Source organism: Aythya marila, assembly GCF_965140915.1.
Source record: "Aythya marila genome assembly, chromosome: 2".
Classification (NCBI taxonomy): domain Eukaryota; kingdom Metazoa; phylum Chordata; class Aves; order Anseriformes; family Anatidae; genus Aythya; species Aythya marila.
The window spans coordinates 132,678,957-132,705,755 of record NC_139043.1 but is presented as its reverse complement, the minus strand read 5'-3'; the positions used below and the strand labels follow the sequence as shown (position 1 = coordinate 132,705,755).

General features: G+C 40.0%; 2 protein-coding genes across 3 annotated transcripts in view; one reads left to right on the top strand and one right to left on the bottom strand.

Moving 5' to 3' along the window:
* The window catches only part of TMEM67 (transmembrane protein 67), a 30,289-nt gene extending 13,974 nt beyond the window's left edge, over nucleotides 1-16,315 (bottom strand). Inside the window, exons 1-16 of one of the 2 annotated variants that reach the window (XM_082753370.1) lie at nucleotides 16,154-16,315; nucleotides 14,063-14,151; nucleotides 12,707-12,800; nucleotides 11,151-11,250; nucleotides 10,087-10,156; nucleotides 9,921-9,995; nucleotides 8,903-8,965; nucleotides 7,589-7,743; nucleotides 7,360-7,468; nucleotides 4,835-4,921; nucleotides 3,376-3,441; nucleotides 2,454-2,610; nucleotides 1,952-2,075; nucleotides 592-697; nucleotides 203-259; nucleotides 10-108 (exon numbers count right to left, since the gene is read on the bottom strand). In XM_082753370.1, the coding sequence (XP_082609496.1) occupies nucleotides 10-108; nucleotides 203-259; nucleotides 592-697; nucleotides 1,952-2,075; nucleotides 2,454-2,610; nucleotides 3,376-3,441; nucleotides 4,835-4,921; nucleotides 7,360-7,468; nucleotides 7,589-7,743; nucleotides 8,903-8,965; nucleotides 9,921-9,995; nucleotides 10,087-10,156; nucleotides 11,151-11,250; nucleotides 12,707-12,800; nucleotides 14,063-14,151; nucleotides 16,154-16,292 (1,590 nt within the window). In that variant the 5' untranslated portion in view covers nucleotides 16,293-16,315. The remainder of the gene's footprint in view (nucleotides 1-9; nucleotides 109-202; nucleotides 260-591; nucleotides 698-1,951; nucleotides 2,076-2,453; nucleotides 2,611-3,375; nucleotides 3,442-4,834; nucleotides 4,922-7,359; nucleotides 7,469-7,588; nucleotides 7,744-8,902; nucleotides 8,966-9,920; nucleotides 9,996-10,086; nucleotides 10,157-11,150; nucleotides 11,251-12,706; nucleotides 12,801-14,062; nucleotides 14,152-16,153) is intronic. The other variant, XM_082753371.1, reaches the window with a different exon arrangement.
* Nucleotides 16,316-18,327: 2,012 nt separating this feature from the next.
* Nucleotides 18,328-24,951, top strand: RBM12B (RNA binding motif protein 12B). The gene is made up of 3 exons (XM_082755270.1): nucleotides 18,328-18,428; nucleotides 21,066-21,111; nucleotides 21,831-24,951. Exon 3 carries the CDS (start codon nucleotides 21,859-21,861, stop codon nucleotides 23,959-23,961), a length of 2,103 nt encoding a protein of 700 aa, XP_082611396.1. The 5' UTR covers nucleotides 18,328-18,428; nucleotides 21,066-21,111; nucleotides 21,831-21,858; the 3' UTR covers nucleotides 23,962-24,951.
* Nucleotides 24,952-26,799: the final 1,848 nt, after the last annotated feature.

The window sequence follows — 26,799 nt, the reverse complement described above, 5'->3', positions numbered from 1 at the left end:
TATTTATACCTGCAAGTCAATAACAGAGCTTCCTGTACGCCTCTTCCAGCCCGCAGTCTTGAGAAGGGACCATAACACTGCGAGCCCACCTAACACACCCAATGTGATCTGAAGAGAATGGAAAACTATTTGTAGGTATTTTTTACAAAGACAAGATATAAGCAAATCATTACATCAACAATTAAGGAGCAATACAACTTACGTCAGTCTGAATCTGAGCCTCCGATTGATTCATCTCATAATTGACCGAGAAGGAAACCTGAATATTAAAATACAAAAGGTAAATATCTACAGAAAGTCTTAAATGCTACAACCACTATAATCAGTAGTGGTTTTCACATGTTTTAGTTGGTGAGGATTCCCATTCAGGGCTACTATCCAGATGCAACATACATTTTTTACTGTATACCTCCTCACTTGGTACGTGCAGTACTAGCATGTGTTTTCCTACATTTAGTGCTGATTTTACCAGCTGAACTATAAACTGCTTAGTTTTTTTACAGCCTCCAAAGTGTTCACTCAAGTGGAATTCCAACAAAACTAAAAATATGATTAAAAACAAGTTCAATTAAGATAGCACAAAGATCTCACCATCACACTCTCGGTGTCAGGGTTTTGGACAAGCACGTCTGTGTAAGCAATAGTAATTAGAGGTGGGTAGATATTTCCTCTCTGAGTATGGGATACCAAACGAACGCTGCAGAAATACAAACAATATTATTTAAAAACAGAAAATGGATGAGCCGCTTGAAAGGTATTGACTGAAACTTGTACTAAAAGGAAAATATTAAACAAAGAGAACAATCTGATCAATAAAATGTGTGTTTCAAACTCAGAGACATGGCAATTCACATTTTAAAAGCAACTCAAAAGGGACGTACACAAACAGATAAAACTAGAAGCTCGGGAGAATTGTTCCTTTGTAAGAAAATGCCTGAATCAATCTTCACCTACTATTACAACATTACAACAGTTGCAACTGAAGTCAATTCCAAAAGGTGACTTTTTCCAAAAACATTGCAGAATGACCTTTTCTATATTTATTTTGAATTTCTGTCATTGTTTTTTCAGGGGGTATGACAGATGACAACACGGAGAATGATACAGCTCTCCTAAGGTAGATAAACTAATCCTTATTTTTTGAAATAGTCTAATCTGTAACTCATGGCAAACAGGAGTTAATACTTTAAATTAACCTTCAAGATGTTTACCTGTATGGATGAGTACACATTGCTAGTCAGCAATCTTCTTAAACTACAGCTTCACAATAAATTGTGAAGAAGTGCTGATGGACAAGAGAAATCTCAATTTTCTTTAGACAGTGATCTTAGAGAAAGATGTTATATAGAGAAGGAAAAAATATGTTCTAAAACATATTCCACTTCAGATTAACAAGCAGTAATGACCCTAAAAAGCAGTCTCACACTTTCAGCTGAATGACTACAAAACCCTTCTGGATTGTGTGACAGCATTTAAAGGCAACAGTTTATTAAAATACTTCAAAAAAGAATATGAATATTGAAAGCATCCTTGTATAGTCTGCAATATACACATCGAAAAACAATTAGCAAGAGACCTAAAAAGGTCTCTTTTTAGACTAGATTAGAGACCTTAAGAAGGTCTTGCCAGATGACAACTGCTAATAAGAGTTTACTGAACGCTTTCTAACTTGCATTATGCCTGCATGGTCTGATCCATCTTAACTGAGAAGTAACCACGGTAATCTTAACCCTCACGAGTCAGTGTTAGGTATTCTCACTCATCAGAACAACCTATGGAAACTCTTGCTATTTCCAATTAAACAATGGAAAAAGCAGCATGGGACATACTAGAAACAACATAAAAAAAAAACAAAAAACAACAAACTTTCATTTAGGAGACCATAAAATTCAGATTGCACAAGATTGGCTTTGTTTTCTATGTACAATATATTTTATATGTATTTACTTACTTTATTGAAATTTTGCTAGCAACTCGAATTACTCTTGGTAGTTTTCCCATGTCATTCTCTTTTCCACTTAGTGCATCCACCAAAAAAAATCGACGAGTCAAAAGCCAGTTGTTCATATTGCTGCCTTTGAAAAAACATGACAGAGCCACGTAATATTTTAAAAATTAATTCAATACATAGAAGGAATGAAATCTACTAAAAGTAATATGTATTCATGTATTCAGGATGTAAAATTATTTATTTTCAACTTAAAGAAATGTATAATAAAATTAGATAACCTTTTCGTGCATAGTATTGATTGGGCCAGTGTATTCAACCAAAACTTGCACATACCACTATCAGAACCCGCTCACAAAATGATAAATTCTTAGAGCAGAAACAAGTTATGGTGAACTGAGTTATCCCAAAAAACAACTAAGTGTCTGTAATTAATACAAATTCTTTGTAATTGAAGTTATTCAGATTATTTAAATTCAAATAAATGTTACTGTGATATTCGTACCTTGATTCACATACATTTCCCTGTATTGAAGGTCCAAATTTAAAACTGGCACAGCCCAAAGATATTGTTGTCCATTGTCACCATTATATTCAAGGAATAGGTCATAGAAGATTGGATTAGGAAAATCCAGCAATATCTTGGAAACAGAAATCTTACACTATGTGAAAAAAAAAAGAAAAAAAGAATAAGACCACTTTCTGCCATTTAGTAATTTTATCAACTTGTGGGTTCTTCCCCTATAAACTTACTGTGAAATTTGTCTTATGCCCTTTGCAAAAGACAAGGCATTCCAGCTATTTCCAAGCGATTGTGAAGTACTAACGATTTTATACAAACCTCTGAAAAATGACTGCAATTGACCAGAACAACTAATGAGGAGAATGAAGCTCTGCTAACATTTCTTCTCTTATTTTTCAACACATTCCGAAAAAATATCCTAGCAGCTTTCACAGACATAAAATTTGAAATGGCATGAACACTAAATTCATGGAGCATTGTGTCTGGTCCTGAGCTCATCAGTGCAAGAGAGATATGGAGCTACTTGATATAGTCCAGCGCAGGTCCACAAAGATGATGAAGGGACAGTTACACCTCACCTATGAGGAAAAGCTGAAAGAGCTAGAACTGAGAAAAGGCTGAGGGGCGATCTTATCAGTGTCTACAAATACCGAAGGGAGGGTGCAAAAAGGATTCTTTGCAGTGGTGCCTGGTGAGGCAACAAGAGGAGGCTCTGTCTGAACACCAGGAAGCACTTCTTTACTGTGCTGGTGACTGAGCACTGGCACAAGTTTCCCAGAGAGGCAGTCTCCATGCTTCAGCTTACAGCTAAACTCCAGAGGTCCTTCAGTATGCACTGGGTTACTGGTGACACATAAAACAACTTAATCCAAATACTCAGAAAAGCATTTTATCTCTTACTTACACTTTGTTCATAAGTTGTTCCAAACACATAAGCTGCATTCAGTTTAGTCTGGGTATCAGGACAGAGCTGAACAAAACATAATAATGATTAGGGTAATTCAAAGCTATAGTTTTCTCACATGAAATATTCACGGGTACCCCAAGCAGTTTATGTATTCACAGTTCTCATAAAAGATACACTGAGCTTTATTCTATACTATTTTTTAAGAAGAGAGGGATTAATTTTAAAGAGTAAACAGCATTATTTATAGTAGCAATATAGGTGTTCTTAAAATGCTGTTTTAACTTATTCATGCTTGCATAGTATTTTCCAATTTCATCACTAGCTTAGTAACCTGTTTTCTCAGACACTACTGTCCTCAGAATTTGAGAGGGTGAAGCAAAAGAATTCATCCTGAGACAATAACAAAAGAAACAGCAGTCGCTATCTAAACCCTGAATGTCAACTGTTCTTCCGTAGATACTGGAGCATTTGAAGTGACATACTCCAAGGGTGACATGAACAGCCTAGAAAAGTGGATGGACAATTCCCAATTGTTTTTGCCAGTGTTCATACTGTTGCCTGCCTAGGGAATTGCTGAGAGTGCCTAGATCATCCCTGGTCTGCTAAACAAATTCTGCTCTGTAACATTTCACAGCAACTGGTTTCTGCTGTTAGGCTAATTACTATTGCACTTTTTACTTGCTTCTTCCTTGCATTTTTCACACCCTATACAGCGTGGTACTGCTGAAGTAGAATCTGTGTTTGTGCTACTGAAATCTGAGGGTAGAATGACCAAGGGTACTCTGAATCTTCTAACCAATGCTCCCTATTTCTTTGTGAAGTCTCCCAGAGACTTTTTACAACTTCATGTTGTAAAAAAGCCAGGTAGACAGTGGCCAATGTGTATACTCTGTATTTCAAACAAACAAACGAAAGTCAGCCAAAAGAGTATGGGGTGCTAGATCTGTTTTCCCTCGTCTCTTGGCAATGACATAAGCACTGATTTGCTTTGCACTCCCATAATGTGTGAAAACAGTAGCAGCATCCAACAGGGAAATACACAGGGACATACACAGGGACATTCTATAAATGTGTGTGGACTTACAGTTAATGAATACACATTTCTCATTAAGAAAAAGGAAGCTAGTAATAAATATGCACAGAGATAACAGTATGATGCTGAATGGAAGAAAGAGACAGTTGGTTCTAAACGACTGCTGCTTCTCAGAACTTTCTGATATTCCAAACTGATACTGGTCTAATGGAAGAGGACAACGTTGCTGAGTTTAAACTCTTCAATTTAGAGATATCATTGTGAGCATGAATCTAGGGCTATGTTCCCTAATCTAACTCTATGATTATCTTATGAACTGTCATTACTGTAGTAACGAAACACTTGGCTTTTCTTTTAAGGCTCTGGTTAAAGGCATTCAGAGTATTACACTATCCAGAAAAAGGCAATTAAAATCAAACCTACCTGTAGGATGCCTCCTTCCAAACTTTGCCACTGAAGAAAGTTTCCTGCTGCATCATATGAAGCTGCAATAAATTGCAGTTTTATATCCTGGTGATGAAGAAAAAAGACAAAGAAACAACAAAACCAGAGTGTGTATACACATTTTAGGGAATGCATTTTCATTGTTTGATGCTTTACATCCCTAAAACTTTCAGCATAATGCTTTATTTTCCCCTCTTTGATTTTATATTTTTAATCTTGCTTTTGGTATTTTATTTTTTAACCTAGTTTTCCTTTCTTCTACAGTCTCACTTTTTACTTGGATTTTTTTTTGTCCCCAAAATGACAGATTCTAAGAGGATGACTTAGTTTCACTCGAGTGCATATGCACAATTGCAGACAAGCAGACATTTGCTCTACTCAAATTCAAAGTCAACACAAATTATCTACAACCTAAAAGCCACAGCACTGTACTACTGCTGTACTACCACCTGGCCTATATTGATTCAACTGCTTTAGCATTTGGTGTTGATTACACTGAGCTTTTTTTAATTTTACAGAAAAAATTGTATTTGAACATATTGCTCGACACAAATGAACAGTGGCATACACACTAATTATTAAAAGTCACCCTAACACCCAGAAAATTGGTTCTGCTACTGATTAAGAGGAAACAGAAAAGGAAATAAAGATCACCCTGGTTTGCCCTTTTTTTTTTTTTTTTTAATATGGAAATGTTACTGCAAAATGGAATAAGAAAGTTGGAACAACATCATAACAATGACAATTTTGACAAAAGGGATGCCTGGTTTTGGTATGAGATTTATCAGTATGAGCTATACCTTAAAGTGTTTGCATGTTTAAGAGATGCTTAAAAACTAGACACATAAAGTAAGGTGTTGAAAGAGATAAAAAAATTCAGCGTTCCAGGTGTGTCATTTTTGGTTCACAAGGGATCCTGCTTTTGTAGCCAAGTGAGTGTAAAAAACACTGCTTTAAACTTAGTGAAAAACAACAAGAATCCTACTTCTTGATTTCTGCTAGGAGAGGCCTGTGACCTTCTACATTTATCTCAGTGTTGGTACTCAAGGGCAAACCTACCCAAACTAACAAATACCGAGACATTTTGTTTGGCAGTGATGAGGCAGCTCGGTCCTAGCAGTAACAGGTCTTTTTCTATCTGTGAGGGATGGATTTAGTCCATCACACCAACCTCAAATTTTCATTTCCTGTAGGTATATAAAAAGCATTTTATTTTACAGGCCTTTGTTATTAGAATTATTAGGACTGGAATAATCTATTAAAATTAAGTATATGTCTACACAGATAGACATGCCCTAAACTAATCAGAAATATACGTAGATTTCTAATACATACCAGCCTTGGACCTTCAGCATTAGGGAGAATAATGATTTTTTTAATTGTTAAAGCAGAAGCTGCACTACAACACCGCAACTTAGTTTAATTTAAAACACAACCTTTTATAGTTTGTCTGAAAAAAAATGCTTATTTTATTTTTGAGCCAATAGGAAGAAAAGATATGTTTTGCAATATAACTGACAAACAGGTTATCATTAGCACTACCTACTCTGTGTGATTAACTTAATCTGAACGAACTCTTCCAGTTCTACTAACTTTGAATGAATATGTAAAATAAACTGAAAATGAAAATTTTGGGCGGGAGCTATAGACTGAATCCACCTCTGATATAACTCAGCTTGTTGAGATTTGTAACAGTAATATTAAAGTTGGTATAACTGAAATATGAATAGAAATGCGTGTGTAAGCACTGGAAACAAGATAAGGAAAGTGTTAAATAGTGTGCAGAAAGAATGAAGCATACTGTTCCCTGCAGTGAAACTGAGGAATGAGTTGTGATAAAACCACAGATCAGACGATTTGTCAGCAATAATCCTGCATCCTGGCACCAGGAAAATGGCAGAAAAGTTACAGCACATCCCTTTTATCCTTCTTTTTCCAATTAGCTCACCAGGAAAACTGAGGAAAGCTGTAAGGTTGTATATATTTTGAACAAAGGAAAGACACACAAAACCTCTTTGCCTCAGATTTATGGAAACTGAAGTAAACAATACCCCGAAGCAAAGGACAATGCCAAAACAACTATTAACTTCTAAGGAGCATAAATGATCTGTCTGAATACTCGTTCATCACTGACAATCCAGAAGAATCCTGTGGACATAACTAGGACTTAATAGCTGGCATCCCTTGTTCCTGTGTCACACACAATTGGTCCTGGTCAGATCACACAGGCACAAACATCCTTGACTTATAAGAATGTGGGTATAAAAGTGTGAACGAAGGAAACGTGTGTGCAAGTGAGTGTGAATCAGTAAAATCACCCTACTTAAGAGATTTTGTTTTATATAAATACACCTTCCTCTTCCATTAGATCTCTGAGTTTTTTTACATGAGCTGCCTAAAAATGATTTTCGGTGGACCTGCATCAGAAACAAGACTAAACATTTTTATCCAATTATGTCCTTTTCCTGATATCTGCTTCCCTGTGTCTACTGCCAAACACTTACCTTATTTTTTCCTTTAAAACTGAAGACTGTGGGGAAATGATTTGTCTCAAGCACTTGGGATGCTAAACCTGGTTGATCACCGTAATACAGCCATGGAAGATTGTGTCTCCTGAAAAAAATGACAATGCTGTCTCTAAAGAAACATAACATTTTAAATCAAAGAACACTTAGAATAATAAATTCCATAAACACTATTACAGATTGTACCATAATGGAAAAGGAAACTTACCAGTAGGCTATCGAATGAACGATGCCTAGCCTTGCTGTATTGGCATAAATGTACTGAAATAAACCGCAGGCATCCGTACTTGAAGAACTCAGTGAGTTCATATTCATCACACACATATTTCCAAGAGCTTGGCACGCGGTTAAATTAGAGTGCAACTGTAGTGGAGAAACACAGGAACACAGAAAAGTATTTATGAACCTCTCCTTTTGGTGAGGCAGTCATAAAACTAATGTTATCTTTAATAAGTCATTCCTGAACCCTCGTTTTTACTTTAAACAGATTTTGTTTTGTCAACATCTAATATTTTCTTCCATTTATTCAGGTTCTACATTTTTAAAGGTCTGCAGATGGCAGCACGAGAATAGAAACTTTTTCAGAGTTTATTTTCACTGCATCAGCTAGATGATATGATGTTACAAAAATGTCAAAATGTGTATTTGAAAAACACAGAATCAAAATGTTTAAAACCTCTTAGGCTGTAGGACAAAGATGACTCCAACAAAGACTTAAGACTGGCAACAGTATGTATGGAGTCGTATGTATCATAAATATTCTCTTTTCAGTTTTAGTAGTTACTCTAGCCTGCTGTTACTAAACTATGCTGTATTTATACCATTGTTCAGTTTTGGCAAACAAACTGCTGCCATGTGAAACAAATCTGTATGCAGATAGATTGTGGCACTAGTATTAACTATTATTATCACCTATTGCCTTTGTGTGGGTCAGATGAGCATCCGCTTCAAAATTGTGCGTGATTCTGTTGCTGCACCTACACTTCCATGACAGTTACAGGTACCCACAGCAATATGATGTTAAATAACGTTTGCACACATAAAAAAAAGCAAACCTTAAAAGGATGGTACTGTGATAATTCTTCTCTATCACAAAACAGAATTGTCAACTGAAAGCCAATTAAGAGATAAAGACCAGATGCCAATCAGTACAGGATATGTCAGAAAGTAATTCTGAGTGTCCCTTATGCAATATACTCAACAGTTCATGTGACTATGACCACTGTAGGATATTTTTCCAGCCAGACCCAGTACAATTTTTTAAACACAAGGTTTACTCAAGGTAAGTATCTTTGTGCAGATTCCAGCCACAGAGACTTGCATTACCATTGACAAAACTGCTCACTACTCTTTCTAAGCGTTATGTATATATATTACTTTCTTATCTTCTGTCATCTCAAAATAAGGTTCTTTAATAATAAGCACAACTAACTTCCACAAATTAAAGTCACTTGTTAAAGGGGCTTTTATACAGAGTACTACTTCTGAACAAGAAAAAAATGGAAACATTAATGAAACTCACCCAACAGGCAGAGGCTGAAGCTTGCAGGTTTTTCAGAAACCAGGCTGATGTCAATGTTACACCCTGTAAATAAGGAATGGTTTCACTGTCTTTGTTCAGAACAATAACCCATCACAAAACAATCTGAAAAATTGTCAACTAAGAGCTGCTACTTATTTTTTCTAAGAGACTTCAGTCCTTTGTAAATGTCTAAACCAAACCATCTCCTTTCAAAACCCAACCATTATGAAATAATTTGTTTCACTTCATCAAGTTAGACAGAATACACAGAATAAGAATGGAAATACCGACATTTTTTAAATAGAATCTGTGACAAAGGAGTTTTCTTTACTGCACAAGGGAAGTACTAATGATTTCAAGAGGAAAAAGCCGACTGGGTGGTAAATTTAACTCAGAAACAAAATTGCCAAATTCATTATTTCACAACTTGCCTTTTATAATTCCTCATACTTGTTGAAAACACGGGTTTCATACCTACTGTAAGCAACTGAAAAGACGTGTTTTCAATAAGATATTATTTAGAATATTGCACTTTCAAAAAGCACTAGTATGTGTTGTCAGGAAAACTGAAAATTGCTTTTTTTTCTGGACAGGTGATATAACTAAAAATGTCCCCTCAATCTTTTAAAACTCCTTTAAAATACATTATACAAATGTTAATTTTATATTAAAAAAAAAAAAAAGCCTAGAGGCTCTCATGAACTCTTCAGCATTTTTTGTGATACAAGGATGTGTTTTAAATGCATACAGTAAATACAATATACTTGATACTTGTTTTGATCCCAAATTCATGTGATTTACCTCTGTTTTTCAGTTTCCAAGAGGGCACAAATTTTCTTAAGCCTATTCCATTAGAGCAATGCCTGCCTGGTCTCCACGTCTACACTCTCCATGTTGATTACCTTGCGATCACCATGATAGCAAACCACCACCTTCGGTTTTCAGCAACAGAATTAAAAGACTTACTGAAAATAAGTAATGAGATAGCTTGAAAATGATTCAGAATAAGCATACATACTATTTGTCCAAACCGAACAGTTGCTATGGCCTTTGGAGGTAAGCTTTCAGTGGCACTGAAACATAATCCCCCAGTCTGAAAAAGAAAGAATTATTTTTTTATTATTATTTTTCAACATAACTTTTATTTTTTTTCTGAACTTCATTAAAATAAGCGTTCTACTTACTAGAATGTTTGGGCTGCTACAGTCACAAGACTTGCTTACATTGATGAAAGTTTGTTCACATCTTACACACCTATGAAGCACAAACATGAAGAAAATACTTAAAGCGTAGTTAAGTATGAGATTAAGTATTTAGTGAAAATTGATTATATAGTTTGTAATTCATGGAGGTAAGGCCTGATAATACTGTAAGCTTCTTCAAGAGTTCAAACTAAAATCCAAAATGCATTATCAATTTTTCTTGTCAGTGAAGTTGTAAAGAAATGAAATAGGTGATTATCAAAATAAGAATTATGTTTCTGCTTCCAGTCCAAATCCTGCTTGTAGTCACGCTGAAGGAAAACAAACAACTAAAAAACAAAAGAACAATGCTGATCATATAAGGACTTCAATGAACACAATACGTATTGAATTTGATATGGGCTTGAGGACTTCCAACTCACTGCTTTTAAAACTGTCACTAAGCTTTCAAGACGTATACAGATGAAGCAATAGAGAATGCTTCTATTATCCAGAAATACTTATATCCCACAGATATAGGCTTTACCTCAAGAATATTCCATTTAAACAGAATATGGTACTTTCAAAGTTGTCAGCACACAAGGAACAAAAATCATAGAATCATAGAATCATAGAATATCCTGAGTTGGAAGGAACCCTTAAGGATCATCAAGTCCAACTCTTGACACCGCACAGGTCTACCCAAAAGTTCAGACCATGTGCCTAAGTTCACAGTCCAATCTTTTCTTAAATTCAGACAGGCTCGGTGCAGTGACCACTTCCCTGGGGAGCCTGTTCCAGTGTGCAACCACCCTCTCTGTGAAGAACCCCCTCCTGACGTCCAGCCTAAATTTCCCCTGCCTCAGCTTAACCCCGTTCCCGCGGGTCCTGTCACTAGTGTTAATGGAGAAAAGGTCTCCTGCCTAATAAAATAATAAAAATACTCTTTATCTCGAGATAAAGAATATATCTTTAATCTTTAAGAATATATCTTTAATTTTTATCTTTATCTCGAGATAAAGAAAATACTCTATTATCTATTATCTCGAGATAATAAAAATACTTACCTATTTCCTAACACATCTGAAGCAGAGAACGATGGCTCACTTCCATTACAACGTATGCACAAAGCTTCGTTTAGCAAAACACCATCAACGCTTCTTTCCACTAAGTGGAAAAGAAAAGCAAGTGTAGTATAATAGTATGATGCACAATATGTCACTATGGCTAAAAAAGTGTTAAAAGGGAAACTGTCTATGCAGATCTCTGAAATAAATGCAAAGATTTCATTTCCCAAAAATCAAGCACAAATTGCAAAAAACATCCCTATAATGCACATATCTATATTCATGTGTTGTTTATAGCTGTGCACACGCAATATTTCATGTCCAGTATTGCTGTTCCTTTGCTATTTATTCAGAACCAAATTTCAAAACAAGGTTTCATTGCAAATATAGAACTCAAAACATCAAGTTTACAAATTACTGGGAAAAATAATAATTATTAATTTTCATCTGAAATGCAAATGTCACAGATTTGAAGTTTCAAAACTGCATCTTCCAGCAATGAAATCATTTGGCAAGAGATTTTAAGTCTAACCATGAAAAAAAAAAAGCATTAAAAAATTTCAGCACTGATGCTTTGGAGATTAAATGACAGAAGGAGCTTTACTCTCAACATTTTACCAAAATGTTTCAGAATTTATATTTTTTCAACTCTTATAAAGCTTGTGGGAGAGGATGTGGTATTAATTTTTTTACAGATTCCTAGAAAATTTTATAAGTAGTCACCTGGAAAAGAGTGACTCTCCAGCACACTCAGTTAAATAAATACCTAAACTGGACATTAGCAAATAATTAATCAAAGAATTACAGGCACATGGAAAGTCTTTTCTGTCCTGTGTCTTTGCAAATGAGGAAAATCAGAGCTCCAAGGAGGTAATTTTACACCCTTGATGAAAATTATTCTTTGCTATTAGTTTTTTTACTGTGCAAGATAAGCAAAAACATACTTAATACCACCACTAAAATTAACAGCAAAAATCATTTCCTGTGTTTACTGAAATGAGTCTGCAGCTTTCCCAGGGCATCAAGTAAGCGTTGCAGATACAAGGAAGTGTGTCTCAGGGATTCAGAGATACAGTCGTGTTTTAGGGAAGCATGAAATCCACAGACCTTAATGCACAGTAGCTTGCTTGGCTTGCTCAGGCTATCCTGTTCCACCTACTTATGTATGTATAATCCCTGTACTGAGAAGTACTTACACTTTATAACCTTCAAAACTTTCAAATGTGTTCTTCTTAGTCTATATTGATACTGTTTTTATGCCCATTTCAACCCTTCCTCACCAATGCCAACCAGCTTAAAGGAAACGATGTAGCAGTATTCACAGCATTCATTTCTAGAATGTTTGCATAGTATTTATCATTGCAACCAACAGTGGCACAGATTTCCCTGCTCTCTTTGAGGAATGAGGTTTGAAATCAACAGCAATGTTGAAATGTTATGTTACAAATGTAAACAGATGTTAAATTTCCTTTCTCATTTAACAGAAGCGCCTGGCTTAATAATCTCTAATATCTAAAATAAGCACCAGTATCTCACAACTTGCATATGTTCCTTACCTAGTACTTCATTAATGAGGCATTTACATTTTCCTTCAGAAGTTAGGCCCTTAGGGCATTTAATACAATTCCATCCATCTTGAGTAACTCCACTCTAAAATAAAATGTAAAGCTATTATATTTTTCAAAAATATCAAAATCACCAAACATCTGTGAAGAATTCCTGATCCAGATGTTATTTATTAGAAAATGTGTTCATGTATAACAACATCGATAGAATTCATGAAGCTGCTAAAGAAAAAAAAAAAAAAAAGCTAAACAATCTGGCAAAAATGATTCCTATGCAGAGATAGACTAAAAAAGGGTTCTTCAGTTTTTCTGAAACATTAATTGACACCTGCAGTGAAGATAAGAGTTTGCTGGAAGTGTTAGGTTTAAAAAAGATAGAGCCTTTTGCTTAGAAACAACAACAACAAACAATAATCATAGCAATGCATAAATAGCCATATTTACATATAGATATACAGAAACAACGGAAATGGAAGTCAAAATGATTTGTCAAAAGCTTTGTCTAGTGTAACAAGAAGATGAAAAGAAGCAGGAAATTTCTTGCATTACCCAGTTAGCCACTAAATATGTAACTGATCCAACTAAACTGGCCTCTTGAGAGTTTTTCTACAATTATTGGAGAGAAGGAAATATTCCAGAAGCCTTTTTCACAAGTTGTTTTTGCTGGAGAAATGTTATTTTTTTATTTACTGCAGAGGAAGAAAGCTGGTTGGTTAAGTCTGGTGTCTCTGGTTCAATGCTGCAAATGTGGCTCAAAATTATAGCTTAATTTGCCAAGACAGGTAGAAAGAACTGACCAAACTACAAAGGTATATGGACAAAAATAAAATAACATAAAAGTAGCAGTTAATTTAAAAGTAAAGATGAAGTATAAGGGAGTAGGGAGATTAAGTATTCCAATAATAGAAATTATATAACTTATCAAATAAGATACTTATGAGCTGCATTTCTACTTTGGCATCCTGTAAAAGAGTGGGCAAGGGTAACATAACATGAGGCAGAATAGAAAAGCAGTAGAAGGAAACTGAACTTTTAAAATATAAACATAAATATTGGAACATTTATTTGAACAAACAAAATATTGAACATTTAAAATATAAACTTTGTCTGTGGGGTCAAATTTATTACGAAAAAATGCCTGCAAAATAATAGCAATAAACAGCTCTGAAGAGAAAAAAAAATACTACAGATAAACATGGTCTAATATTTAAAAAATCCCAAGTAAGGACTATTTTGGAAAATAATTTAAAATTAAGGAAGAACAGCTTGCATTCAGATGGAAATTTGAATTTGAAAAAAAAAAAAAAAAGCATTATTATGGTAAAGTATTAAAAGTGCAATACTTACCATATTTTCTGGGCATTTCTCACAAACAACAGAGGACCCACCATTATTAGAAACCATCCTGAATCCTGGCTGACATTCACATGAACTACCTGAAAACAAGAACAAAAACAGTTTTAATCTATGTAAAAATGTTTTGTTTTTCACAGAATACTACGAACAACCGTTATTGTTCTCAAGAGATCAATATATTTTTTTAGATACACAACTAAAAGACCTGAGTAAGATGGGCATGAAAATCAGCTACCTTTTTAAAAAATGTTCATGTTACCGTTTGTAGGAAAGTTTTCACAAAATGTCACTGGGTTGGCTGATACACCGGGGCATCAAGGGTGAACCCACAGAGCTTGTGTTTTTGTATTTTTTCTTTAGCTCTATCTAATAACAGATAGAAATATCTGTATAAATCTTGCCACAATGCCATTCTCAGGCCATTCCCTTTACGCCACCAAGCTTAAATGTCTGTATTCATTTTTTATCCTTTGAATAAGAAGTCAATCTTAAAAACATGTTTGTATGTAAAAGTTTTTCAAAATATAAATGTAGTTTTAAAGATATTTTAAACTCAATGCCTTTAAAATTTTGCATGAGGATCAAGCTTTCTGTTGGTTTTCAATGAATAACAGAACATGCCTATTATTTACTATGAAATTAAACTCAACACTACTTTTACAGCACCTGTTAGTGGTCAACAATATTTTTTTCCTAAAATTTTTCATTCTCACTATCATGGAATGTATGTTTAAAACCATACTACAAAATAAAATTGATTCTAAGTACTAATGAACTATGTTTATTATTACTTCAGCTCATAGAACTGTGCACTTAAAAATCACGTAAAACTATGTGAAAAGTTCTCTAACCTTAAAGCACCTTAAAGCTTCCTCACCAGACCAGTTTTACAGAAATGGCATTTCTGAAAATGATCAGGGATTGAGTCAGGGGACACCAAACTGTTTCTTAACGATACCGAAAGAAAAGCCCAGTAGGATCAGATCAAGGAAGAGGTGTAAGGAGCTGTTGCTTGAGGGAAGAACCCACAGCCATGAGCTTGTCATGAAGCACATGGCCAGGGAGACTGAGGGAAGTGGGGTTGTTTGATCTGGAGGAAGCTCAGGGGAGCTTATTGCTCTCTCTAACTACCTGAAAGGAAGGTGTGGGGAGCTGGGGTCAGCCTCTTCTCACAGGTAACTAGTGATAGGACTAGAGGGAATGGCCTCAAGTTGCCGCAAGGGAGGTTCAGGTTGGAAATGAGGAGATATTTCTGCTCAGAAAGAGCAGTCAGGCACTGGGACGGGTTGCCCAGGGAGGTGGTGGAGTCACCGTCCCTGGGGGTGCTCAAGGAGAGGTTGGACGTGGTGCTTGGGGACAGGGTTCAGTGGGTGACATTGGTGGTAGGGGATGGTTGGACCAGGTGATCTTGGAGGGCTTTTCCAACCCTAATGATTCTATGACTTGTGCAGTCCCAAGCAGATTTCAGGCAAGATTCAAGGCTCAGGCTGAGTGGCATCTACCTGCACAGCTCCAGCCAGGTGCTGCGGAAAAGCTTGGATCCTTGACCTCCCCCAGGAATTTACCTTGCCTTGAAGCCTTGGAGCTAAAGGAAGAGTCAAGGCTAAAAGATCATTATGGATTTAAACACATTCATTATGAAGGGTTTGAAAACTATTAGAGTGTATTTTTTCAGCAAGTATGGAGTTACTTTTGTAAGATACTGTGCTGGTGGGGGGAAGCAGTTACAGAGAGAGCCATCTGCATCTGACCACCCCCACTCCTGAAGAAGGAGGCTGTCAGGTATTAGGGTCAGGCCTGCCAGTGCCTGAAGGGGACTACAGGACAGCTGGGGAGGGACTTTGCGTCAGGGGGTGTAGGGATAGGACAACGGGAAATGGCTTTAAAGTGAACGAGGGGAGTTAGATTAGATATAGGGAAGAAATTCTTCGCTCAGAGGGTGGTGAGGCCCTGGCACAGGCTGCCCAGAGACGCTGTGGATGCCCCATCCCTGGAGGTGCTGGGGGCCGGGGGCCGTGTCCCTGCCCGGCCTCCCCCCGTCCCGCTGCCGGGGCCGCCGCCGCCGCCCCCCGCCTCGCTCACCGCCGGCGCTCGGCGCCTGGTTCTGCCCGCAGGGCCCGCAGGCCAGGCGGGAGACGTCGAAGTACCGGGATCGGCCGCACTCGGCGGGACGCTGCAGGGGCAGCGAGAAGCCGAGGCCGGGCGGCGGCTCCGCCACCATCACCACCAGCAGCAGCGGCAGCAGCGCCATGGGGACCGGCGGCCGCGCAGCCTCACGGCGGAGCCGCCCCCGTACGGAGGGAGGGAGGGACCGGGAGCCCTGTGGGCAGGCTGTCCCCCTGCAGCCTAGGGGTCCCACATGGAGCACATCTCCGCGCTGCAGCCCGTGGAAGAGCCCCTGGTGGAGCAGGTGGATGTGGCCTGGAGGAGGCTGCGGCCCATGGAGAGCCCCTGCAGGAGCAGGGGGGCTGGGGGGAGCTGCTACCCGTGGGGGACCCGTGCTGGAGCAGTTTGCTCCTGGGGGATGGACCCCGTGGTGTGGACCCATCTGGGAGCAGTTCTTGAAGAGCTTTTGGGCAGCCCACGCCATGAAGGGGTGGCGGAGACGAAGCATCAGGGACTGACCGCAGCCCCCGTTCCCCTGCAGCCCTTGCGGGGAGGAGATGGAAGAGGGTGGATGGGGTGAAGGTGGTTTTAGTTTCCTTCAATTCTCACTGCCCTAGTCGTGTTAATTGGCAACAAATAACACTGATCTTCCCCATATTGAATCATGTCGCCCGTGGTGGTAGATGGTGCACAACCTCCCTGTGCTTATCTCAACCCATGAGGTTTTTCAAGGGGAGTGAGAGAGCAACTGTGTGGTGCTTGGCTACCTGCTGGGGTTAAACCACAACAGAAACATGTTATGTTTTGGTCTCTAACACCCCTCCCAGGGACAGCAAACATTTGTCATAGGTATTTCCCGTCACAATGTTACGTGTTTTTTTTAAAACATCTCCAGTGTTTTTAGTCAGGACAGACAGCTTCCTCTGTACCAAGACATGCCCAGGCAATGGTGCCATAAAAGTTGGTTTTAGAGAAAAAAAATACAGAGAAAAAGTAGTTTCTTCCTGTGCAAAAATTATTACTCAAATATCTTAATCCTTTAAAAGAAATAATATTATTATTTCTTTTAAAGCCCTTTAATCCAAAGGGTTAATGATTTCACAAAAGTCCTACAACCACCAGCAAGCTGCTGGCTCCTAAGGAGAAGGCAGCTTCACTGCTTGTGGCCAGCCACCTGTTGTTTTCTAGGGATTTTCTAACACAGCATGGATACTGGCTTCCCAAAACTCAAAGCAAAAGGACAGGAGGACCTTGTTACAGTAGTTGCTCAACTATGTCTCACTGATGTCTCAGTTACACTGTGTATTTTTACTATCAGGAAATTTATTTCTGGAAGAGAACAGGCAGTCTGCTTTCAACACTGCTCTGGGGACGGCTCTGTCAAAAACACTGGCACAAATTCAACTTCTTAAGCTCAAGTTAATCTTAGAAAAGATAGATAAGGGCCACTTGAGAGGGTGAATCTGCCATAAAGATTTATTTTTGTCTAGCCAAAGTGTTGTTCTTTATCTGGTGTAACGAGCTGATTAATGGTCAATATATATATATATTTATATATTTAAATATCTACATATTTATATATTTATATATCTACATATTTATGTATTTTTATATTTATATATTTATATATCTATGTATTTATTTATGTATCTGTGTAGAGATGGGTGCTAGGTGGTAGCTCCACAAAGCTAGCACACCTCTCGACGCTGAAAATTCATTTTTATACTTTCCAGTTATACACAAAATTACTACAATTGGTGGTTAAGGGAGCATAATGAGTTACGCATAATGTCATAATGTCAGCTAATTCTTTCTTGTTTCTCTTTAAAGGCACTGTGACCCTTTAATTCCTTGTGCACGCTCCATGAGCAGCGGGCTCACAGCGAGAAGGGGGCTATTTCTGCCCAGGAGGTGTGGTTTTTAGTTGTAAAAGAGGATTGTTCAGCCAACAAGGCATTGTATTTCCTATTCCCTCAGCTATCATTTACCCATTGTATTACTTAACCCCCCCCCCCCCAAGAAGAGAAGAGGCACGGACAAACGGTCGCTATGCGCATGCGCAGCCCGCCGCGCGGCTCCCCTCAGCGCCGCCCGCTCCCGCCAAAGCGGCGGAAGGAGCCGCGGGGGTCGCGCAGGCGCACTCGGCCTCCTCCTCCGCCGGCGGTCGGCGGCGGGCGCCATCTTGGCGGAGCCGTGCCGGGAGCTGCGGGCGGCGGGGCTGGGCGCGGAGCCTGTCCTAGCGGCGCGGCCGGTGGGTGATGGAGGGCGTGAGGGGCGGCTGAGCGGCTTCCCGGGCGGCCTCCGCTCCCCGAGGGCCGCCGGGCTTCCACGCAGCCGCCTCACGGCAGCCCGGCCCTCGTGGAGCGCTGCGCGGCGGCGGCCGGGCCCGCGGCCCTGTCACGGCAACCCCTTCCCCCCCCCCCCACCCCCCCCCTTTTCCTTCCCTCTCTCTTCTCCTTCTCTCCCCGCAGACGGAAGGATAAATCCTGCTGGGAACCGCCGGGGGTTGGTGAATCCCGGCGCTTGGTCGCTTTTACGCTCGGGGTGTTCCCGGGGGTGCCCCTCCTGGCGCCGTTTGCTGCATGCGAGCGGCTCTGACCTCGCTGCGTTGTGCTCAAAGTGCTGGTCCGGTGCAGGCTTAGCTTCCGTAAAGTGTTTATTTATTTAGTTATTTACCTGTATTTTGAGGGAGGTGTTTCTGGAGCGAAGCGCTAATGGTGTTCAGAGTTCACTGAGGCTGTGGAGGTATAGGTGTAGTACTGCTTTCCGGCTAACTGAGGCAAACGCAGAATTTCTTAAAGCTTTAACATGCACACCTCTGCTTTTAAACTTGCCATGAGGTTGCCAGTCTGTTCATTACGTAAACCTTTGTTCTCTGAAGCCTTTGCTCAGTTCATGAACGTGCATCCTAAAGGCCACTCGTTTTGGTCATTCATTTAACAGTTGGATGGCTTGTCTGCAGTTCCTACCGTTTTTTGGCTGTTTAATATATGGCTCCTAAAAGCTTACTGCCTGGTCTTACGCTTCTGTTTGTGGATTTCTTGAATATTGCATTAGGATCTGGAATCAGTGTGCCTGGTTTTAAACGCAGGAGTTTGTATGTTGGCACATCGAGGAGAACTTGCCGTTTGTCACCGAAGAAGTACTGAGGAGATCTGTTCTGAATGCTGTTTAAAAATGGGGATGAGAATGCAGAATTGCGAAATTCAGAACAACTACAGATAAAGTGCATCATCAAGTAGCAGGGCAGCGGATTTGACTTCGCAAGACACGAAGGCCCTGTAAGAAAATCCTGCCCTTGAATTCTCTCCTTGCTTTTTTGGCATGGCCATCTCATCTGTTGAGAAGATAGATTAAAAGGTGCAGAGGGTCTGGCTGGGATGGAGCTAACTTTCTTCGTAGCAGCCTCTGTGGTGCTGTGTTTTGGATTGGTGGCTGGACAGTGCTGACAACACACGAGTGTTTTGGCTATTGCTGCGCAGCCCTTGCCCAGCGTCAGGGCTCTCTTTTCCCCACTCAGCTATTGCAGCCAGCAGGCAGGGAGTAGGCAAGAGGTTGTGAGGGGACGCAGCCGGGGCAGCTGACCCAGACTGACCAAAGAAATGTTCCGTGCCACGTAACGTCGAGCTGAGGTAGAGGAAGAAGAAGGTTTTTGTTTGGTTTCTGTAGAGGGAAGTGTATTTTTGGCTTCTAAAGTGGCCGTTGTTTGGAGGCAGGCTGGGAATCGGCCCACCCCTGGGAGGTGGTGAGTGATTTCCTTTGTTTTGCTTTTTTTCTTCACCTCTTAAAGTTTCTTTACCTTGACCCTCAAGTTTTCTTGCCTTTCCTCTGATTTTCTTCCCCATCCTGCTGGTGAGGATTGGGTAGAGTCAACTATGTGGGTGCTGGCTGGGGTCAACACTCCCCAAAAACACACGGAGAGCTGATGGTCTTCAGTGCAGGTATTAAACAGGCAGTTGGTTTGGGTTTGTTGTGCTTACGAAGTGCTGATGTAGAAGTGACTCATAACTTGGTCTTTGCTCTCGTTTTGCTGGGCTTACGCAGAGTGACTAGGTACTGTGATCAATAGGTAACTTGGCATCAGGATCTAGTGCTTCAGTTATTGAGCAAGGGTTTTGTACGGGGCATATTCCCAAACGCTTGTCATCAGAGACTTGGACTCTCTGTTTTTTTAGAGGGATGTAGTTAGTTGTTCTGGGAGCTTGTCTTTGTTCTGAGGGTACTGTGCTCTGTGTTGTGTGACATCAGATGGTCATGTTGAAAATCTGGATGTGGTCAAGTCAGCGGATGAAGCAATAGTTGTTCTTACTTGTGAAAGGCAGTTCACATTTAGGGAAAATACAGTTTCTGCTTTGTGAATTGAAGCCTTGTAGTTTCTCCTCGCTGCCTAATTTTGTTCTTTTGATAGTCTTCGCTGTGGACGTTAAGTGCAGTGCTGGACTGGTGAGTAGTGTACTCCTGTTGTGAGCTTTGAAAGCAGGTGAATTTTGGAAGAACGGACACGTACTGTAATCTTGAGATGGACTTGAACGTCTTTCAAGGACTCAAAGAATTGAGGGTTTTCCCCTCGATTCGCTGTCAGTCTGTTTGATTTCAACAGCTCAGTATGGCACAATCGATGACCAAATAACCTCATCGTGTTTTCATCATTTGCAGAAGTCAACTTAACTTTTGAATTTCTTTTGCTTCTAAAATGGCAACACAGGGATGCGGTGCATAACATGTTGGAACGCGGAAGGAGTTCTTCATTGTATCCCAGATTGTGGTTTCATTACATGCCTGGCTTTAATGTTAGCCACTGCTATGGATGAGCTGCAGCAATGTAGCACAGTTTGTAAACCAAAGTACAGATATCAGCCATTAATTGTGTTTCATTTTCTTTCCACAGTTAAGTTGATTTTACAGAATTTATCAGGTCTTCCAAGCAGAAACAGGTAAGCTGCCCAAAGCTTAACACTTCTCACTGAGTATTGTGACGAGATCGTACACAGCCTTTTTTTTTCCTCACAGTCTTGTGGCTGGGAGCTAGGATATGCTCTCCTGAGTGCATGTGGCTGCTGCAATTAATACTCTGACTACGTGAAAGAGACAACAGTTTTGAACACTGAGAGAACGTACGGTATTGATCAGAACCGATCACTGGTTAGAGCAACTTGTCAAAGCAGTAAAGTCATCAGTGTTGGTGAATTACTTCATTTCCCAGTGTCGCAATTAGTCTTTTTCCTTTCTCCTTTTATCATCTAGCGTTTTCGGTGTTTATGTTCCCAAATGTCCTGTTCAAAAGCAAACAGGATTTTATTTTGTTCCTCGGGACTGGGCAGAGATCTCTGGCATCCAGCAACAATGCCACGAAAGACTTTAGGTGTTCTTTGGGTACCGTGGATGGTGAGGAGTGACTGAGGTGGATTTTGTTGCCCTTAGGATAGGGAATACTGATAGACTTGTCCACGTGTGCAGGTGGAGTAGATAATTGTTCTGACTAATCAACTGTCAGCGAATCTTCTTTTAATCCCATTCTTGTAAACGTGTGAGTTTTTTTCGTGCCTTCTCTCTTGATTGAGACAAGGGCATTCATTAAAAAGGCTTAAGTGTTAAGATACTGTAACAGCTGAGTACTAAAGACGTGCTATCATGTGTACCTTTTTGTCTGCAGGTGATTTTTGCTGTGGGTTGAGCTCAGCATGGCTGTAGTCATCCGTTTGCAGGGGCTTCCTGTTGTTGCGGGTCCTGCAGATATTCGTCGTTTCTTCTTGGGATTGAATATTCCCGATGGAGGTGTGCATATTATTGGAGGAGAAATTGGGGAGGCTTTTATTATATTTGCAACAGATGAAGACGCACGGCGTGCCATGAGCTGTTCGGGAGGGTTTATCAAGGACTCCCGCGTAGAGCTCTTTCTCAGCAGCAAGGCGGAGATGCAGAACACCATAGAGATGAGCCGGAAACGATTTGACCGTGGGGGCCGAGAAACTCTGTCTGGGTCTAGACGAGCAGGTGCTAATGGTTCTGGTGCATCGGGTGTCGGAGACATCTCGCATTTAGTCGCGGCTATTACGAAAGGAATAAATAAATCTGGTTACGGTCCGCCAAATCACCCGGAGGCTGGGTTCCATGCCAATGGCACGCGACACGGTGATGTAGGCATGCCTAAATCAAGCTATCAGTCGAGAAAGGATTCCCACGCGTTTAACCCAGATGATCTGTACTTGTTCCTGCGTGGCATTCCCTACTCTGCGACAGAAGATGCGGTGCGGGCGTTCCTTTCCGGAATCCGCGTGGACGGGGTGATTCTGATAAAGCACCGTAACGGTTTAAATAACGGTGATTGCTTGGTAAAATTCGCTACGCCTGGCGATGCCTTAGAGGGACTGAAACGCCACAGACAGTACATGGGGCAGAGGTTCATAGAAATCAGTCCGACCACGGAGGAGCGGTGGATCGAGTACGGCGGGCGGGTAGACGTGCCGAATGAGATGGATCACTTCTTCAAAGAACGCTCCCCGAGAGGTTCGGGCTACATGCACGCAAGGAAGCATTCTCATTCGAGATCACCAAGGAGACAAAGAACGCGTTCTCGTTCTCCCCCCAGCCAGGAATATTACATACACTTAAGGAATCTTTCGACTAACGTGGAGAAGAGAGATCTGAGAGATTTTTTCCCTGATCTGGATATAGGCAGCAAACAAATCAAGCTTCTAACGGACAAGCATCAGAGGAGGACTAGAGATGCCTTTGTGATGTTAAGGAGTGAGAGAGATTATCAGGCTGCTTTGGAGTGCCATAGAAAGGTTCTTCTCAATCGTCCTGTTTACATTTTTCCAATTGCAAGAAAGTCTATGTTGAAAATAATTGATTCTTACGAGAGGAGAAGATCTCAGGAAAGAGATCTTCCTGGCCAGGCCATGACAGAAAAAAGTTACCGGGAAGGTCATTCTGGCCCTAAGGTGTGTGCTTATGTGAGGAATTTTCCGTTTGATGTGACAAAAGTCGAAGTGCAAAAGTTCTTTGAGAGATTCGATATTGATGAAGATGACATTTACTTGCTCTATGACGACAAAGGAGCTGGGCTGGGAGAAGCCTTAGTGAAGTTTAAGTCTGAAGAACAAGCCATGAAAGCGGAAAACTTAAATCGTCGGAGGTTCTTGGGAACGGAGGTGTTGCTGAGACTGATATCTGAAGAGCAGATGCAGAAGTTTGGTGTCACTGTTCCGTTCTCTGCCCCAAACGAGATGCAGGGGCATTCGCACACGTATGACAGAGGTGAGCTCTCCCGTCCGGTTGGTTCCCCACCTGGACCACCGCAAGGGCCACCCATGCACTCGTTTGGTCCCCCTGGGAACTTCAGGCATCCTTCAGAATTTAGGCACCCCCCTGAGAACTTCATGTGCCCTCCTAAGGATTTTAGAGGCCCGCCACCCCTCATGGATTTTGGTGGTGACAGCGAACACTTTGGCAGAATGGAGTTTGGGAATAACAAAATGGGAAACTTTCCAGAAGGCAGATTTATGCCGGACCCAAACTTCGGTGGTGGTGGTGGTTCTGACCGGGTTGTTCCTATTCGATTGAAAAATTTACCTTTTAAAGCGACTCCCAATGAGATTCTGGATTTTTTCTATGGCTACAGAGTCATACCGGAGTCGGTTTCCGTGCAGTATAACGAACAAGGGTTGCCTTCGGGTGATGCCATTGTGGCGATGACAAACTATGAGGAAGCGATGGCTGCTATTAATGAATTGAATGATAGGCCGATTGGTCCCAGAAAAGTTAAGCTGAGCTTGCTGTAAAGGAGGAAGAGATGCTCTAGAATAAAACATTCTAGATTTGACAGTATTGACAGTTGTTTTTACGTTTTTAATGACTAGAAGTTGAAGAAGAAATGGTTTCCATCAACGGTTGTAAATAATACCTAGTTTGGGTGTTTAGCTCTGGGTTGAAATACCTTGATGGTTAAGATTTGAGAAATATATTGTGCCTAATTCTTGTGGCAGAGAAGAGCCTGAAATTCCGGAGGACATTGAATATTTTACAGCAAGGTATAAAAGCATGAATTTCTAATGCTTTTTCTTTTCTTTTTCCTTTTTTATTTTTTTTTTGTTTGCTTTAATTCCCTGTCCCCTGACTTTGCATCAAATCAAATTGTAAGTGCTGGTTGACCAACCACGCAAACGGTTCAGACAAAAACTTCAGTGCAATCTGCATTAGTCAGTAACCGTTCTTACTGAGGTTAGCTTAATGAAATTAAAAAAGACTGGGTTTTATTTTTTATTTTTTTGTGTAAGCTGTTCAGGTTTTGTTCGGTTTCATGTGTTTGCAGGCATCCCTGTTAGAAGAAAAAAAGATCTGTTCACATTAGCTGGCTTTGCTGGCTCTGCAACTTTTTTTAAATAAAAATGAAATTGTTATTAAGTGTGTGTCTTATAATTAAAACTTGTCTAGCTACTCACGTCAACTATTATCTGCAGCGTACCTGGGTCTTAGAACAATGCTGGTTGCTTTCCGTGGAAAGATTGAACTGTTCAAAGTTTGTCAACTTTGCAGTGAACACACAGCTCACAAAGACTCCGAGATCTCCATGAATCAGGTGGATAGGCTTTCTTGTTCTCTTCTCTCAGTGTAGTACCTTTGAGGCAGAAAATGAATGCTAAAATTACAGCAAGAATTTTGGCTTCAGCCTGAACTTTCAGTGGTCTTTAGTTCATCTCCACATGCTTGTTACATGAATATTAACTTGCTAATGGTGGCTGGATGCATTCCAGGTCAATGTATAATCAGTTTTAACTAATGTGTCCCTGGCAACCATGCTCACGAGGAGCTTTTTTATTTTTTTCTTGTACAAGAGAATAAACTTTCAGTGTTTGGAATGCTTTGACTGGTTTGGTACCAGTGTACACAAACTTCAGTAAGAAATAAAAACTATCCCGATTGAGGAAAATCCTCTGCATCTTCAAAATTCAGGCTTAGTAGGAAACTGGTGTGAATACACTGGCAATTGCAACTGGAATGAGGTAGTACTTGGATTACTAAAGAATTTTAGGGCATTTTTGTAGTTACCTCTGAAATGAAGATGGCAAACTTGCTACTTGATGACAAAAACTACTTTTAAACTTTGCGTGGGCAATGCCAAAAAAATTATAGATTGATAGAGGAGTTGAGGTTGAAGAGGGTCCTGGAAGTCTCCCATTCAGCCCCACTGCGCAAAGCAGGGTCAACTAGAACACATTAATCAAGGTCTTGTGCCTTAGCTTTCCAATATCCAAGGACAGAGACCATCACTGCCTCTCGGAGGAGCCTGTTCTAGTTCCTGATCACCCTTGCTGGAGGTCACACCTTAGTTCTTTTATGTAAAGTCATCATCATTACTAAATTTCATGTAAGCTCTTTAGAAATTAACAAGGCACCCCCCTTTTTCATCTGTAATTGTTAAAAGGCTAATGTAGCTTCATTTCTTGTGCATATGACTTGTCTTCTGTTTGAAGTGCTCAGAAAAAAGCATTTTAAATGAGAATGGTAATGCTGAGTTTGTAGGTGTGGATTCCTCAGCAGAAGAACTTTGATATGGCCAAATTAAAAAAGCCTGAATACTTTTTTGCTGACTGATAGGAACTTTAGAAGTGTGTTGTTCTGAATGCTCCTCTGAATTTAAATGGAATAAAAAAAACCTGCTGCTTTTACTTCAGAGTTGCTATAAGAGTGATCAAAAAGCCAACAGACTGCAGGGAAAATAATAGCACGCCAAAGGGATCCTCAAAATAAAGTTACATGTTCTAATCACACCGTTGAAAACTGTTTTTTTCTGTAAGCTAACATTTTTACTACTAATTCCTGCCTCTGTTACCTGCTGTTGTTTTGTAAAGAAAGAAAGCGACTATTTTCTCCTCCAGGTAATGTGGAGTAGCTGGAAGAATTTAAAAACACCAAAATAGGGGGTTGTCAAATCCTGAATATAAATTGGTAAATTTTTTACCGTGCCTCTAGAGCAGCGTTGCTCTGTGCACATACACACATTTTTGTAAGAAGCAGGATTTGGAGACTGGAAGGACAAGGTAATTTAGTGGGTCATTCGTTGGTTAGGTGTGAGATTGTTTTGGGAAAAGCCTACTCCAAGGGCATTGTCTACTCTCAAGAAATTTTGAGTAACTGCTGACAAAGAACTATTAATTTGGGGAATGGTAACTTTTTTTTTTTTTTTTTTTTTTTTTACCCTAGTGGATACGTGAAAAGAGTCCCAAAGCTTATAATGGCAGAAATCTTAATTAAGGTATTTTAAAGCATTCCTTGTTTGCCCTGTGGCTACTTAATCTTAAATTACAGATGAGAGGTAATGACTGCTCTAGGTTAATCTATGAAATGTCTAATTGATAGACCAGATTCATTTTTGTGAAGTACATAAAGCTCTGCTTCAAAGGATGTGTAGATGATCTGAAGCCCAGGGAAATTAGAGAAGGATGCCAATACATCAGTTAGTAAGGTTAATAGGGTAGTTGATTCTCAATTTTTACCCATTTTCCAGTTAGTATTTTTGTTTTTAACTGGGACGTGTGTATCTAGTTTGCATTGAATTCTGTCTCTGCTTGCATAGGCTGGTACAAGTGCATGGTGTGGTGATTGATAGCGTTCCCTGC